This window comes from Pseudopipra pipra, chromosome 2 (assembly GCF_036250125.1).
Source record: "Pseudopipra pipra isolate bDixPip1 chromosome 2, bDixPip1.hap1, whole genome shotgun sequence".
Taxonomy (NCBI): domain Eukaryota; kingdom Metazoa; phylum Chordata; class Aves; order Passeriformes; family Pipridae; genus Pseudopipra; species Pseudopipra pipra.
The window spans coordinates 115710421-115724878 of record NC_087550.1 but is presented as its reverse complement, the minus strand read 5'-3'; the positions used below and the strand labels follow the sequence as shown (position 1 = coordinate 115724878).

The window sequence follows — 14458 nt, the reverse complement described above, 5'->3', positions numbered from 1 at the left end:
TGAGGGTCAGAAAATGCAATGCAAACCAAAAGTTTGATTTTGGACAGATCCTATGCAAAGTCAAGACAAAACTTGTGTCTGCCTGAAGGAATTGAGTGGAAAATACCTGGATGCTGGGAGTTTATAACAGCTAATCTTTAAAGATTTAGCTAAATATAATTGTATATTATATATATGCATATCTAGTTTAAGTTGCATGTCATCAGGTTTGAGATGACCACATACACTTTCTCTGAGTAAACAAAGAGGAGGGAAGCTTTTGGAAGGAGGTTCATCCAGCTTCTCCCAGACCTCCACCTTCTTTCCTTTAGTGAAAGGAAAGCCTTGATGACCCCAGAATAAGCATAGGTGTCTCTATTTGAGGTGTCTGAAGTCAGATGAATAAATCCCACCTTGAGCCTTAAAATTACAGAGAGAGAGAGAGCAGAGATGACTATTTTCTTCCACAGGGCAACCCCCTGAGTCTCCCATATATGCCTTTGATGAGGTATCAGTAACAAATTGCAAAGAACACCCTCCATGTGTTTTCTGGAACATTCTGCCATTAGGGAATGTATTCAAGTCATACAGGACTTAATAAAAAACCAAGATATTTGGCCTAAGTGTTTTCCACTGGCACCTTTTGAAAACTCTGTGACCAGAACTGGGAAGCTTCAGTCTGTGTATCTGTGGGAGAGATGAAGGAAACCTGGAGAAAGAACGTGATTGATGCCACTTCTACTGGACAGAGAAAAACCCACTGTAATACACCCTCACTAGGAATCATTCCTATAGTTTTTCCCTCAGTATGATGCTCTACAGATTGACAGTAAAAGATGCATTGAGATGTGAGAAACAGATTAATATTTTAGTCACTGCTGCTGCTGGTTATTCTATCAAAGGACTGAGCAGACACAATGTCCATGGGAATGTTTCTTTTTGTGCAGACATCATATGCCTGGGTTTTAATCTGACAGCCAGTTAAATCATGTCATTTTCTTTTCCTCTTAGTGGGTTTAAACCAAAGCAAAAAAATGAAACAAATATAGAAATCTAACAGGCTTAAAAATATATTTCTCACAGAAAAATGAGCAAAACAAAAAGATCAGTATATGCCCCAGACAGTCCCAGATGTTGGTCAGCTCCCAATGTCAATTATGTTTCCAAGCAAATTAACTTGAGCTTTGGCCAAATATAAGATTATTTCCTTCTTCTCCATCATTACTTTGCACCTCTTCATCAACTGCATATTCCAAACCCAACTGTTTCACAGAAATATTTCCAAGCCATCGTGAATCCTTGCTGGGCTTTCAGCTTTTGGATCTTTCTAAATCCTTTGGAAAAGTCCAGAATTGTAAAGTTTTCAAGGATTCCTTCTAACACAGATACCAGGGGCTGACTGTGGGGTTTGTGCTATGAGATACATTTTATTCATCGCCCCTATTTCAGCATTTGGGGTGTGCTCTGTGTTCTGGTTCATCATCCAGCTGATCCAACTGATGCTTTTATCCTGGCAGCATCATCTGGGATCTTTGCAGGAACATTCTCACTCCATTCATTTGGTTCAACAGCATCTTGCCCTGGAATTTCTTCTCCTTCCAGACCTGGTCATTTGGGACCTCAGTCCAGGTGGGTTTAAGGGACAAATCATATCTCTTAGCAGAATCTCCCAACTAGTAACAGTTTGATGGGCTAACATTTCAAAACTACTGTCAGATTAAAGAGCAGAGAATAAACTGGTTCTTCTGATCGGAAATATCAGGGTTTTAAATATCTGCCTGTATGTTTTGCAAGCTTCTTGCCATATTTGCCAGTCTTTGGGTACTTGTGCTGAAAATGGAGGTTAAGAGCTGAGAAAATATAGACCAATTACATCATTTGGGTGTCAACCAACAGTATGACATCATTCAATCAGAAACACACATGTTAAAATCTATTTTGACTTGTTGATTAGCAAAATGTTGTCATTATGGTTGTCGTTGCTCTTGGAGTTTTGTTGGGGGTGATCTGCTGGTTGGTCATTCACTAACAGGAGCAAACATATTAAACAGGCTTATCCTGCTGTTTCTAACAAAGCAGGTCATTAATTTGTACATCAGTCTAATGATTTCTCAAAAAAATGTCTGGGAATTAATGGAAAGGAGTTGTGTAAGCACAACTGAACTATAAAAAGATAATAAATTGAGACCATTCTCCTTCTTGTTGGTTTTCCTTTCCAGGACACTGTCAGTTGGTTCTTGTCTTTCTTCCACTCATGTGGAACTCACTTAAGATGTGAAATAAGATGACCTCACTACCACTCTCTGATTTCCTGATAGTGAAAGCTAAAAGCAGATCTTGTTTGGGCAACTGTGCACAGAAGGAGTTCAGATGTGAAAGACAAACAGTCCTGCCAATGGCCTAAAATGTCATACGAGTTTTATTGGAGCCTTTTTCCCTCTCTGACTTAGGAGACATCTTGGTGCCAATCTAATACATTTCTTCTCAGAGAGTTGCACATTAGTTCTACCACTGTCTGGTTTCAGTTGTTGTAAACATACTTTGGGCCAACTTTTCCAGTTTTAAACTTCCATGAAATAATAGAATTGAGGTTGGAAGGTTCCTCTGGAGGTCACCTAGTCCAATCTCCTTCTCAAAGCAAGTTTAATTGCATCAAGTTGCTCAGGGGCATGTCTAGTGAAGCCTTGAAGAATTCCATGCATGGAGATCCCACAGTCCCCCTGGGCTCGTTCCAATATTTGACCATGATCTCATGGTTTTTATTTTTCCCAGATGATCAGAGTTTCTCATGTCAAAACTTTTCCCACTCTTCAAGAAGAGCTTGGTTCCATCTTCTCTGTATCACCTGACGAAGAAGTTGTAGATGGCAATAAAGTCTTTCCTGACTCTTCTTTTCTTAGGGTTGACAGCCCTTGTCCTTGTACAGGAAGGGCACTTTCTCAGCCCTTCCTGCACCAGGAAATCCTGTTTCTTAACCTTCATTCTCCTGCCTCCAGGACACTCCATGCTTCTCTAGGAGTTGCTTTTTCCCTGTTCCAAGATCAAAGTTTCCCGGGCTGGCCAACCATTGCACACTGTGTGTCACAGTGACCTTTTACAGACTCTTTCTGCCACCTAAATTTTATTTAGTCTAATCCCACTGCTTTGTCCTTAAGCAGTGGACTGACCTGAATGCAACAAGAGCTTGGCAGTGCTTGGTTTTTTACCAGAAAACACTTAAATCTCATTTTTTACTGCTCTTTCAAGAGCCCTGCCAAGACACATCTACAACCCAAGGGAGCAGGTGCTGGAGCAGCTTCCCACGCAACCAGGTAGGAATTGAACCACTCTGACTTCTGTGTTCCATGTCTGTGGCACCACAGGGAAAATCCCACTGTCAGGATGGAGGAGCAGCCAACAGCACAGCCTGGTGCTTCCCTGAGGCCTGGGCAGAATGAGTGCCGTGAGCATCCTGCTGGGAATGGGCACACCTAGATGGAATCTGGCCAACATGGGACCAACAGGGGATCTTGAGAAGCCAGATGCTATAAGAAGGTGGGCATGGATGTGGGAGGAAGTGGGGAGAAGAACTGCAGGAGTGTGGGCTATGAGTTAGCAAAAAGGATAATTATTTTAACTTAAATTCTGTGTTTGTTTGTTTGCTTGTTTGGGTTTTTGTTTGTTTCTTATATTTGAAGAATGAAGGACCATAAAGTATTTCTGCATTTTTCCTACATTTTCAGAAAAAAAGAAAAGGAAGTTTTGCCTAATTATGCCTTTAGAGCACTATAGGTAAAACAAACAGTGTGACATTGGATCTTTGCTTGCCCTTTGTCTTGGCTAAAGAGCAGACTGCAGTGGAGAATCTCTCTTATTTTTTCCACACATTAATCATATTTGTGGTTTGAAACATCTCAGACAAATACTGTCCTTTTGACTCAAAATATTTAAAGAGGAAATTATATTTAAAGAGGAAGTGCCCGTGTTCTACACAGGGGCAGCAGAAGTTTTAACAGCTTCTGCCCTTGCAAAGCAAACTGAACAGTGCAAGAGGCAGCAAGTCTTCACTTTATAATATACCAGGGTTGTGCTTGTAATAAAAATATGCACAATATGACCAACAGAGTTAATTAGTTTTCCTGTTGGTGACTTAAACACCAAAAAAACAGTGTTCTTGTGTAAAGGACTGTCTTGTTAACCTGTCTAAAATGTACTGCATTGACTTGTTCCCAGCAAAGACCTACTGCTCACAAAATACAATCTTCAAAGAATGCAGCCTTTCCCTTTCCTCTTTCTCCTCACTGATGCTTGAAAACTGAGTTTGCCTTTCTACTTAAATAGCAGACTCTTAGCAAAGTTATTTTGCAGCCAGGGCTGTGACTGATGGAAAAGGTCTGTTGATGAAGTTTTTATGGCTCTATACCTGCAGCTACAGCACCTGCTACTTATTGGTGGCAGAAGAGATGTTAAAGACAGAGGTCTTTTATTTATTCTCCTCCTCACCCTAATTTAAGACCTCTTCCTCTGTCAACTGCGTGTGTCTGCCAACAATGAATCAAACAAGAACTTCCCTGGGATGTAGAAAGTGTATCTGCACAGCAGTGTTTGCATTTGAGCATCTCTGCAGCAGGTTTGTTTCACTGCAGAGCAGCTCTGAATAAAACAGCTCTTTATTTCCCAATCCTTTCAAAAATGAAAGATAACAGAGCATTTTGTTAGAAATAAAGCTGGGTGTGTGTGTCCTATTTAAATATGTCCTGAGGTCTTGCATTTATTTAAATATACCCAATGTGGCTTCTGGAAACTGAGCCCTCAGTGTGATCCCTGCCTCACTCACCACACAGGACTGATACAGAAGATCCTTGTAAGCCACAGTTCATGCCACACCTCCAAATGCCTTTGCCTTGAGCTAAGGTACAAGGTATAAGGTGTACATTGATACCCCTGCATCATGCCACAATGAACACCACAAAAATATGGCAGTAAAATTCAGTACAGGCCAAGAACAGTAAAAAAAAAAAAAGTAATTACTCTTGTTGTCCATCACTGAAGTGCTCCAAAAGGTAACTATGCAATAAGCAGCTTTGTATGTGAGAAACTGCATATCAGAGAAAAGTATTTTTAGCTGAGGATGTTTATTTTGCTGGTGATGTAAACGTAGGAAAAAAATGTTGGTAGCAAAGCCCCAGGAAGAAACACTGCAGCTTTGTGCATGGGAAGTAACTGGAGAGGGCCGGCAGCACCACCTGGTGTTCTCTCCAACCCCCCACAGAAGAGCTTGGTCCCCACTCACACCAGTCCTCTAAACACGGACCTGTTTAACCCACTGAGTGCCACAGAAATGCAGGAACCGTGTTGGGAAAATCTCCAGCTAATTTACATTCAAAAGGCATGCTAAAGGTAGCTGGGGTTGCATGGCTACAATCATGGAAGCAACAGAGTCTGGAGACAGTAGTCCCAAGGCACAAATCATGAAACCACAGGATGGTTTGGATTGGAAGGGACCTTAATGGCCATCCAGTTCCACCCCCTGCCATGGGCAGGGACACCTTCCACTAGACCTGAGCAACCACAGGTTGCTCCAGGCCCCGTCCAACCTGGCCTTGAGCACTTGCAGAGATGAGGAGTCCACAACTTCTCTGGGCAAATGAAGCAAAGACTCCAACGCTTAGCTTGGGACGTGGATAATAAATCCTGCATCAGTTTAAGAACAGCCATCAATGGACATGTCTGTTTTAGCCCTTCTTCCCCTGAGTACCTGCAGAGTTAGTTCAGTTGCTGGAAGAGTGGGTTGGGTGAGGCTGTGCCTGCCCACAGGGTCCTGTTCAGACACACCCTCAGGCCTTCCTCTCTCTCAGCCAGCTCTGAAAACAAGACTGAGACACTTCTGGAAATCTCTGGAACAATATTTTCCTTCTCTATTAAACTAAGATTGCATTGTGCAACTTGCAGTGCTACCTTTGATGGGACATCCTGCTTAAGAACTGTATCCAAACTTTGGTAAACCTAAATCCAAACTTCAGATATAAAAAAAAATAAGTACTTTTTTCAATGTACATGAAAATAAATATGCATGGCTATTTACAAAGAGCAATTGGCCCTTTTGCTTAAAGATAATTGGATTTCTTTGTGACTCAGAGAAGGAGAAAGATAACCTGATATTCAATTCAAATTTCCTCATGTCACTTCCTCAGCAAGTAGGGCTAGAGTGGGCCAATACTCCAGCCATAAATAAGCTTATTCACAAGCAAATATGTTTGTTTGTAAGTCATTATGTTCCTTCACACATGAATACTCAAGGCAAAAAAGCAGGAACTTAGATAAAAACACGTCAAGGATGGGTATATAAATACTTGCCTCCAGCTGCAACAGGGCTCGTGCAGCTGGTCCTCTAAAACACAACTTGGTATACCCTAAGCAAACCAAACCTCAAAAGATGCTCCACTTTGATTGTGAGTCTTGAAATTATTTGAAGCCAGTGCTCTGCAGGAGGTTTTAAACAGTGCAAAAGTTTGGCAGGAAAAACCAAACCCAACTCTCAGTCCCCTCCGTAGCCCCAGGACCCCCCTTAGGGTGAACAAATGGCAGGGGATGAAGGGGCAGGGAGAACATCAAGCACTGAGTATGTTCAAACACCACGTTCCAGAGCCACCAGTCGGTGCTGTGGGACTTACTGTGGGGTAGGGGTGGGAGCAGAACACGGTGTATTTCCGAATGATGCCGTTCAGCTTGAGGGGAGGGAGCCAGGACACGAAGACAGTGGAGGCCGAAGCCGCGGCTGCTTTAACACCAGCGGGAGGACCTGGAACTGGAGAAACGAGGTGTGTTAGAGTGGCCCAAGGCAGGCATTTGGTCATCCCAGGGTGACAGAGGAGGAAAGAGGAAAAGGGGAATGTGCTGCTTTGGTAACTGAGCCCCCATGGACTGAGATGGACGCTCCGTGTGAGGGAGCAGCCTCCGCCCTGCTCCGTCAGGGGAGAAGGTTTGGAGGGCTGTGCTCCCAGTCTGAAGAGAGTCCCCAAACAAGAAGTTGCCACTGAAGGTTAAACTTTTGAGAAGTTTCCCTCTCAGCCTGCATAGAATTGTAGAATGAACCCTTGAAGGGTTTGGGTTGGAAGGGACCTTAAAGATCATCCAGTTCCACTGTCTGCCATGGGCAGGGACACCTTCCACTAGACCAGGTTGCTCCAAGCCCTGTCCAGCCTGGCCTTGGACACTTCCAGGGATGGGGCAGCCACAGCTTCTCTGGGCAACCTGTGCCAGGGCCTCCCCAGCCTCACAGGGAAGAATTTCTTCTGCAAATCTAACCTCAATGTCCCCTCTTTCAGTTTGAACCCAAATGCGTGGTCAGCGAAACCGCCAAACAACATATTGTCACAAATTGTCAACTCTGAACACCAAACTCACACCAAATTATTATTCACTGTATAAATAACACACATGTGAACAGTTTAATGGCCATGCACAGTAGAGCTGTGACTTTAATGAAGTGCAGTGTAAATGAGCAGTTAGCACTCCCTGACATGACCCAGGTCTAGCAAGTGCTGTGATGTGTGAGGAGACATCAGGCCACACAGTGTCCTTGTCCCTTGTCCTGCCCTCAACAGCTCAGACCTCTATCTGGCACTTCAGTCTGTGAACACATATCTATTTCTCTAATTACAGCAGCTATCTATATAAGCCACCAAAAACTGTCACAGAGAAAGAGGGTGAAAAAAAAAAATCCTGTCTAAAATCATGTGGAAAAAGCTTCAGCTAGGAAATGCTAAAATCTTGCTACATAATCTCAGCTCTATCCCTTTGCACGGTCTCATTTTGAGAAAGGCTTTAATTTCATGAGCATATGTTGTTTTTCAAACACACATTACAGTGTATAATGTTCTCCAACTTTGGAAACACTGTTATACTAATTTGCAAAAATCCTAGAATTTTTCCTGCATGCTAGAATATCACTTTATACACAACCTTGTACTTAAACAAAATAACAAGGGCTACATTTAACATCAGAATAAATGTTTTTGAAGTTTCCTGAAAGGCAAACTTTTCATCAAAATATTTGAAAACATTTAAAAAACTAATAAATAAATGATTTGAAATATATTTTAACACTGCATGTGGTCAATACTCACGTCAAATGATTAAAATAGGTATTTTTTGTTAGAAATTACTACATATGGTATTATGGACAAAATGAAAGTTTTTGATGGACTCTGTTCTATACAGAACTTTGGTTTCATGAGGAATCTAATATTTATGTCTAATTTCAAGTAAAACAACCAAAATGTTAAAATTTCCATTAAATTAAAATTGCATGGCTTGATCAGCTTTCTCTAGTTTAACAGTTACTGTGCAGCACAGATGCAAAACCTCTTGTCAATAAAGCCAATCTTCGTAGGTGGATTCTAATTCTTTGTATTACCTCATTTAAGTGTGTAGATATTATGGTGCTACAGAACTTGGCCTATAGAGAGAAGCCAGATAGACTTGGGTCTAAATTTTCCCAGCTTTGTGGCAAGTTGTAAAAATAATGTAAGGAGGACTTCAATTTTATATCTGCACAGGTGCTACTGGAAGATGAAAAAAAGACCTGACAGGCTCCACTCAATGCAACGTCTCTGAATATGTATTTTCTATTTATAGTGTGCTGAGAAAGCTAATTAGGCATCAAGTGAGAACGTCATGATGATAATTGCATGCAAACCCAGCCCCTTGCTGCAAAGGGGCTAATTCAGTTAGCAGTTCTATCCATTGCAGGGTAAATATTGATGCTTGACAGCATTCAACTTGTTATTTATACCCAGCTCGTTAGAAATGCTATTTGCTCCCGCTGCTGAGGAGTGAAAGCTGGCTCTCCAGGGTAATTACCTAAACCACAGGAGGATTCCTTTATGGTTAGCAATGTTTTCTGGAAATCACTGCAAATAGATGTATGAGGTTAAGGTAATTTATTGTTAAATTAGGGTGTGATCTATAGGGACAGGTTCTGATGGTAATTGGTCATGGCTGTCAAGTGTTGAGGGATTAACTCAGAATTCATCAAGCATTTCCCAGTCAACGGACATACGTGGAAAACAAAAATTGTCATTGCTGTGTTGCTGTCTGGTAGGAGACCAGCGGAAAAAGGGGCTAGAAAGAAACTCCGGAAAATCAAATTTCTGACCCAAGGACCCCTCCTCGGTGTGCAGGGGTTGGAATCAGGCAACAGTTTTTGCAGAGGTGCCAAAATTATTGTGAATGTTCATTTATTAGTCCTCTTTCTGATAAACTGTTTTGTTTGCTGGCTTGTGCACATGAAAACCACCGTGTGTCATTCCACTGTGTGTGTGGAAGTGTTCAGGTTTCCTGAGGTTTCTGGTGCCTTCCAGACCACCCCTGTCCTCTGTCCAGAGGGTAAAGTCACTGGTCAAACTTATCCCCTGTGCCTAAACAAGACTATGATGAGATAGCTCAACATTAACTGAATATTTCTTACTAAAACTGGGCTCCTTGAGTATCTGAGGAAGTTCTGGTCAGGGAATGCTGTGCCTGCCTCATCTCGGAGAGGAAAAAGACCTGAGCCTTGCTCGACTAACTTGAGGTATTTTCCCTCGTTGCCACTGCATCCTGCAGCCTAACTGGCTTTAGTCATTATGAGGCAGCAGCATCAGGAGATTGAATTCTCCATAGACCTTTTTTTAGCACACTGATCCCCACAGATCCCAGCTAAGTGTGCACAATGCCACAGTTTCTTTTTTATCCATGGTCACTGGGGGGAAAATAGCGCTAAGAAGCCAGAGGACAACCCGGGCTGAGCACAGAGAAGCAGAGCACTGCTTCTAGACAACTTTTCAGCCTTCCAGGGAGCAGATTTGGCAAATTTAAGATCAAAGATGGCCTCATTCTCCAGCTAGCAAGCCTTTGAAAGCCCCGGAAATAGCGTGCTGCTTTCATGTGGAGGAGAACACTTTGTATTCCTGACGGTGCAAGTGAAATGCTAACGCAGAGAAGGCAATTATACTGATACAGAGAGTCTGGGACGCAGAATTTAGATGTGCCAGATAATGGGGAGGAGCTCCAGGAACTTTCTCATTCCCCTTTTCCTAAGCAGAGAGATTAACACCATTTTTCTTCACAGTACTGAGCAGCAGGGAGGCAAATGCACAAGAGCGTGCTGCATTTAACAGTGATATCACCCATATATCAGAAGACTCAACCTTGCTCTCTAACAGCTTTTTAATTCTGCACAACACAGGACTGTCCTACTGCCAGTTGCACTTAGAAAAATCAAAATAAAATAAGCTCCTGACTGCTGCCTGTTTGTTTAAATACATATCCCACCCACAGTGCAGACCTAAGCCAGCCTAAATACAGTCACATGTTCTGCCCACCCCTCATTCAGGCTGAAGTGGCCTCATATTTAGCACACCACTTCTAGCAAATCCTGCCAGTTTCACAAGGGGAACATTTCTTGTTCTACACTTTTTTTTTTTTTCCTAGTCAAAAAGATTAAATTGGAGATCTTTCACACTAGAAAAAAAATGCATTAAGGGGTCATTAAGGGCAATTTTCTGTCACAGAGCCCAGCCATCCTCATTAGCCCAAGCAGAGCTCTGCTCCAAAGAGTACTGAACGTGCACTTGATTGGATTTATGTTTATTCACTTTAAAATAAACATAAAGCTTTTTTAGATGGTATCTGTCCATCCATCTCCCTTGTGCCAATCAACAGGAAGCTTGGTGTCCAGAGAGAGAAAGGAGAGGAGGAAAATCTCTCTGGATTCAGGCAGTCTCACAGTGAGGCTGGCAGAGGGGTTTAATGATATTCCTCCTTTCTCCCTGCAGCTGGTCCCTGCTGCTCCCTTCCTGCAGCTTTCCCCTTGCTCTGAATTCCAGAGAGCTGGAAGAACAGCACTGCTGCAACCAGCAGAATCTTCTGTGAATGCAAACAGCTTTCTGTGCATAGGAATGCGTTTTCTCAAGAGAAAATTCCCAACTGCAGGAAGCTTTCCCTGGACAGGCTCTGTGTCCTTCCCTGGCCATTTCTGCTCAAGGTCAGGGGTGATGCTGCCAGCCAAGGTCATGTTTTGGGCTTGTCTGGGGAGCAAATTCATTGTTTCAACTGTATTTTGCTCATATTGCATCTGCAGCACAGGAACAGAGAGGGAATTTGTCACACACACTCCGTCTTGCTACAAAATGGAGCAGCTTCTGAAACTGCATTTTGAACACAGCGAGGAAAAGAATTTGAAGAACTACTTTAATTCTTAGTGATTCAGTAAATCAAATCTTCAGGTGAAGGGGATGAGCAGCTTATTAGAAGCTGTAAAGTGGAAAGGGTTAAGGGGCAAAACCACCATTAATTCTTAAAAATTGGACATTTCTGCTTGGTTTATTTTTCTACAGGAGGAATTACAAAAGGAGCAGTTTCTTTTTCTGAAGGCTAAGGGGGAGAAGGAAATCTAGACAAAACCCAGAAATATGATCACACTGAAAGCTCATTTTTTGAAAGCTCATTTCCTATTATTTGCTCGAGCTGTTCCCATTTCCTCAGCTGTTCAGCAGCAGTGTCTGACCTCTGGTGTCCAAAATCAGTATCAAACATTACAAGAAATCGAATTTCATCCAGGCTGACTGCCTCACTCCCTGGGTTACCTTTATTTTGCCCCACTGGAGATTTCAAGCCTGCTAAAGAAATTTTTGGGCTGATGCCTTTAGCTGAAGACCAATGGAGAAGTCACAGGAGGCCAGGATCTGCCTTTCCACAGCAGCAGTGGAACACTGATGTTACAAAGAAAAGTTTCCCCTCATGTAAAAGAAATTAAAAAGGAGCAAGGAATTAATGACATGATATGGCCTCATAGTAATAATGATGTGGAGGGCTTGGCAGCCACTTGAAAATATCTCAAATTTCCAGATTTTGTTAGAGGAGGGTGGAATATCTTGTGTCATAATTTTAGCCGGAGAAGGTCTGGGAGCAGAGATTTCAGGTTTCCAGTTCTAAGCTCTATTCCAATTCATTTATTTCACGTGCCAAGAGAGTGTTTAAATTCACTTCAGGGCAGGATCTTTTAGGTGCACTGAAATCAGTCCTGCTGAATAACCCTCTACAGGAGACTTTTCCTTAGAAAATTACAGAAGAAATGTCCATTCTTTTGGTTTATAAAGTACCCGTTTCATGCATATAGCTTGGCAATGTGAATTCTCTTTTTTCCTCTTTAACTTCTTTAATTTTCTTCTCTAACACAGCCTTAAGTATGTTTAGACTCAGGACTTTGGGGTTGGCTTATGCTTAATTCCAGGCCTTTATATATTTCACCCCTAAACTTTCCTTGTGAAGCTGAAGGAGAGCATGAAGTCATTGTATTTTCTGGAGCACCTTTCCATTTAGTTTTCTGGACAAAAGATTTAATGAATGGAACCACTGTGAGCCATCAGAAAATATCTGAAAATGTTAGTCATGCTGCCTCAGAGTGAATTATTGCTGAGCTGCCAGGGGGATTAGAGATGAGAGATGAGCCCTTGCACAGCTGCCAAACACGGGCTGAGGAGATGTGCTTCCCTCATCTGAGCCCAGAAAGGGAGGGAGAAAAAGGACCACAAAGAATTAGGGAGAAGCAAACTAGGAAAAGGTGGGTTTAGGGGGAAAAGAAAGAAGGGGTGAAAAAAAGGGGGAAAAAAGGAGTATTTGAGGCTTCTGATGTTTCAGTAATGTTGCAAAGTGGAGACAGGTCACAGGAGATGGACATGTGTGTCAGGAGAGAGAGCAATGGGCACAGCAACCCTTCAGATAGGAAATACTGTCAGAAAGCAGCAAGTGATCCATCACTTTCCCAGGACAGCAGGGCAGAGGGAAGTACTCAACCCACTTTCCAGCAGAAGAAATTGCACCATGGTGGCTCCCTAACTGATACAGGGCACTTAGGGAGGTCGTGGAGTCCTCATCGCTGCAGATTTTGGAGGAAATCAATAAATATCAGTGATGGATGAGATGTATCTGACTCTCTTTAGGGCAGGGGAGAGGTGTCAGCAGCCTTTCAGGATCAGTACACCATGTTTTTGTTGTCCCCAGTGAGAGGTGAACACACTGCTGGCACCACTTCTGCCTTCAGATCAATTCCAAAAGGTGAATGAACCTCACATAGAGACAAGATGGTCTCTGCTCCAAGGCATATTTTGGTAGCTTGCAGCTCTCACCAAGCTTTTAACTCAGCAGAAACGAATGCCTGGCATTCCCAACGAGTTGCTGTGAATTCTCCAGCATGTGTGCCATGAAATGCTGATCCAGGAGCCAGGAACTGGCTTTTCAGGGATTTCTGGAAGAATGCTTCTTATTGTCCCCCAACACTGGACTGGCTGGTCGATACCACAGAGTCACAGAATCATTGAGGCTGGAAGAGACCTTCAAGATCATCCAGTCCCATCATCAGCCCAGCACCACCATAATCACCCCTAAACCACATTCCCAAAGCTCAGGGGTGACAGCCTTTGTGTTCAGATAAAATCCAGGGAAAATTCACTACGTTGGGATCTACTTGGCAAAAAGTAACTTGAAAGTGCAGCAGGTGATCTTACAATTGCCTGACTTTTGAGATTTATTCTTTGAAATAAAACCATCTCCTTCCAAGCACTGGGTGTCCCAAGAGCATCTGGCCCAGGACTCAGGTGCTCCAAAGCAGTTCTTAAAGGACTTTATATTGGGATCAGAACAACCTGACATCCAGTGTTTAAGACATACAAGTCTAAAGCTGAGCAATTTTTATTTATTGCATCCCCTGGATACAACTAAGTTGGGGCCAGGTGACCTTGCAACATATGTAAATTTTACAATAGCCCCTTAATATTTTATTGAAAAACATTAATAGCATTCATCAAGTAATTTTTTTTTATTGGCAAAAACCCCACCAAACTTTCATCAAGTGAGTTAATCCACTGAACTTAATCTCTTGGCACTTTTGTAAATCTCATTACAAATAAAAAAAAGTTGATGAATATATTTATGTATTCACAAGTGACCAGTAAGCTGGAAAAGCAAGAAACAAAAATCCATTAACTAATTTCCTTGAAATCATATTGCATAACTCATGGGAGGATTTACCAATGAAACCTTATCCATGTAACTTCATTGCTAGGGCTGAGTGCATTTTCATCTCTGCCAAAAAAATCCTTCATCCAGATTTTCAAACATGTTTAGGGATCTAAAGAGATATTTGGACATCTCAGAGGGCTTTCAAGACACTAAACAGGTTAGGGACAAAACTCCCACTGAATTTGGAATTCCAGTCTTTCAGAAATAGATCAGTGTGTATCCTACCAAGGGGACCTGAAGTGATTTTTTATAGTTAAAGTTACAAGAAAGTGATTATGAAATCTCCTGTGTATGTGTCTATGTATGATTATAAGTTTCATAAACTTTCAGCATTAGGACTTAAATTTTCCATTCTTTGGTCTATGAAAAATGTGAGACATTTTTGTTCTTCATTTTGCTTTTGAGGGAAGAGGTATTTGGAGGATTTTATACATAT

General features: G+C 42.1%; 1 protein-coding gene and 1 long non-coding RNA gene across 3 annotated transcripts in view; one reads left to right on the top strand and one right to left on the bottom strand.

The window, feature by feature from the left end:
* DSCAM (DS cell adhesion molecule) overlaps positions 1 to 14458 on the bottom strand; it is a 443293-nt gene that overhangs the window by 65600 nt on the left and 363235 nt on the right. For both annotated transcript variants that reach the window (XM_064647059.1, XM_064647060.1), the window contains exon 20: positions 6633 to 6766. In XM_064647059.1, coding sequence (XP_064503129.1) covers positions 6633 to 6766 — 134 coding nt within the window. The remainder of the gene's footprint in view (positions 1 to 6632; positions 6767 to 14458) is intronic.
* Positions 1 to 14458, top strand: part of LOC135410388 (uncharacterized) — a 162100-nt gene that overhangs the window by 103199 nt on the left and 44443 nt on the right. The gene's annotated exons all lie outside the window — the stretch shown is intronic.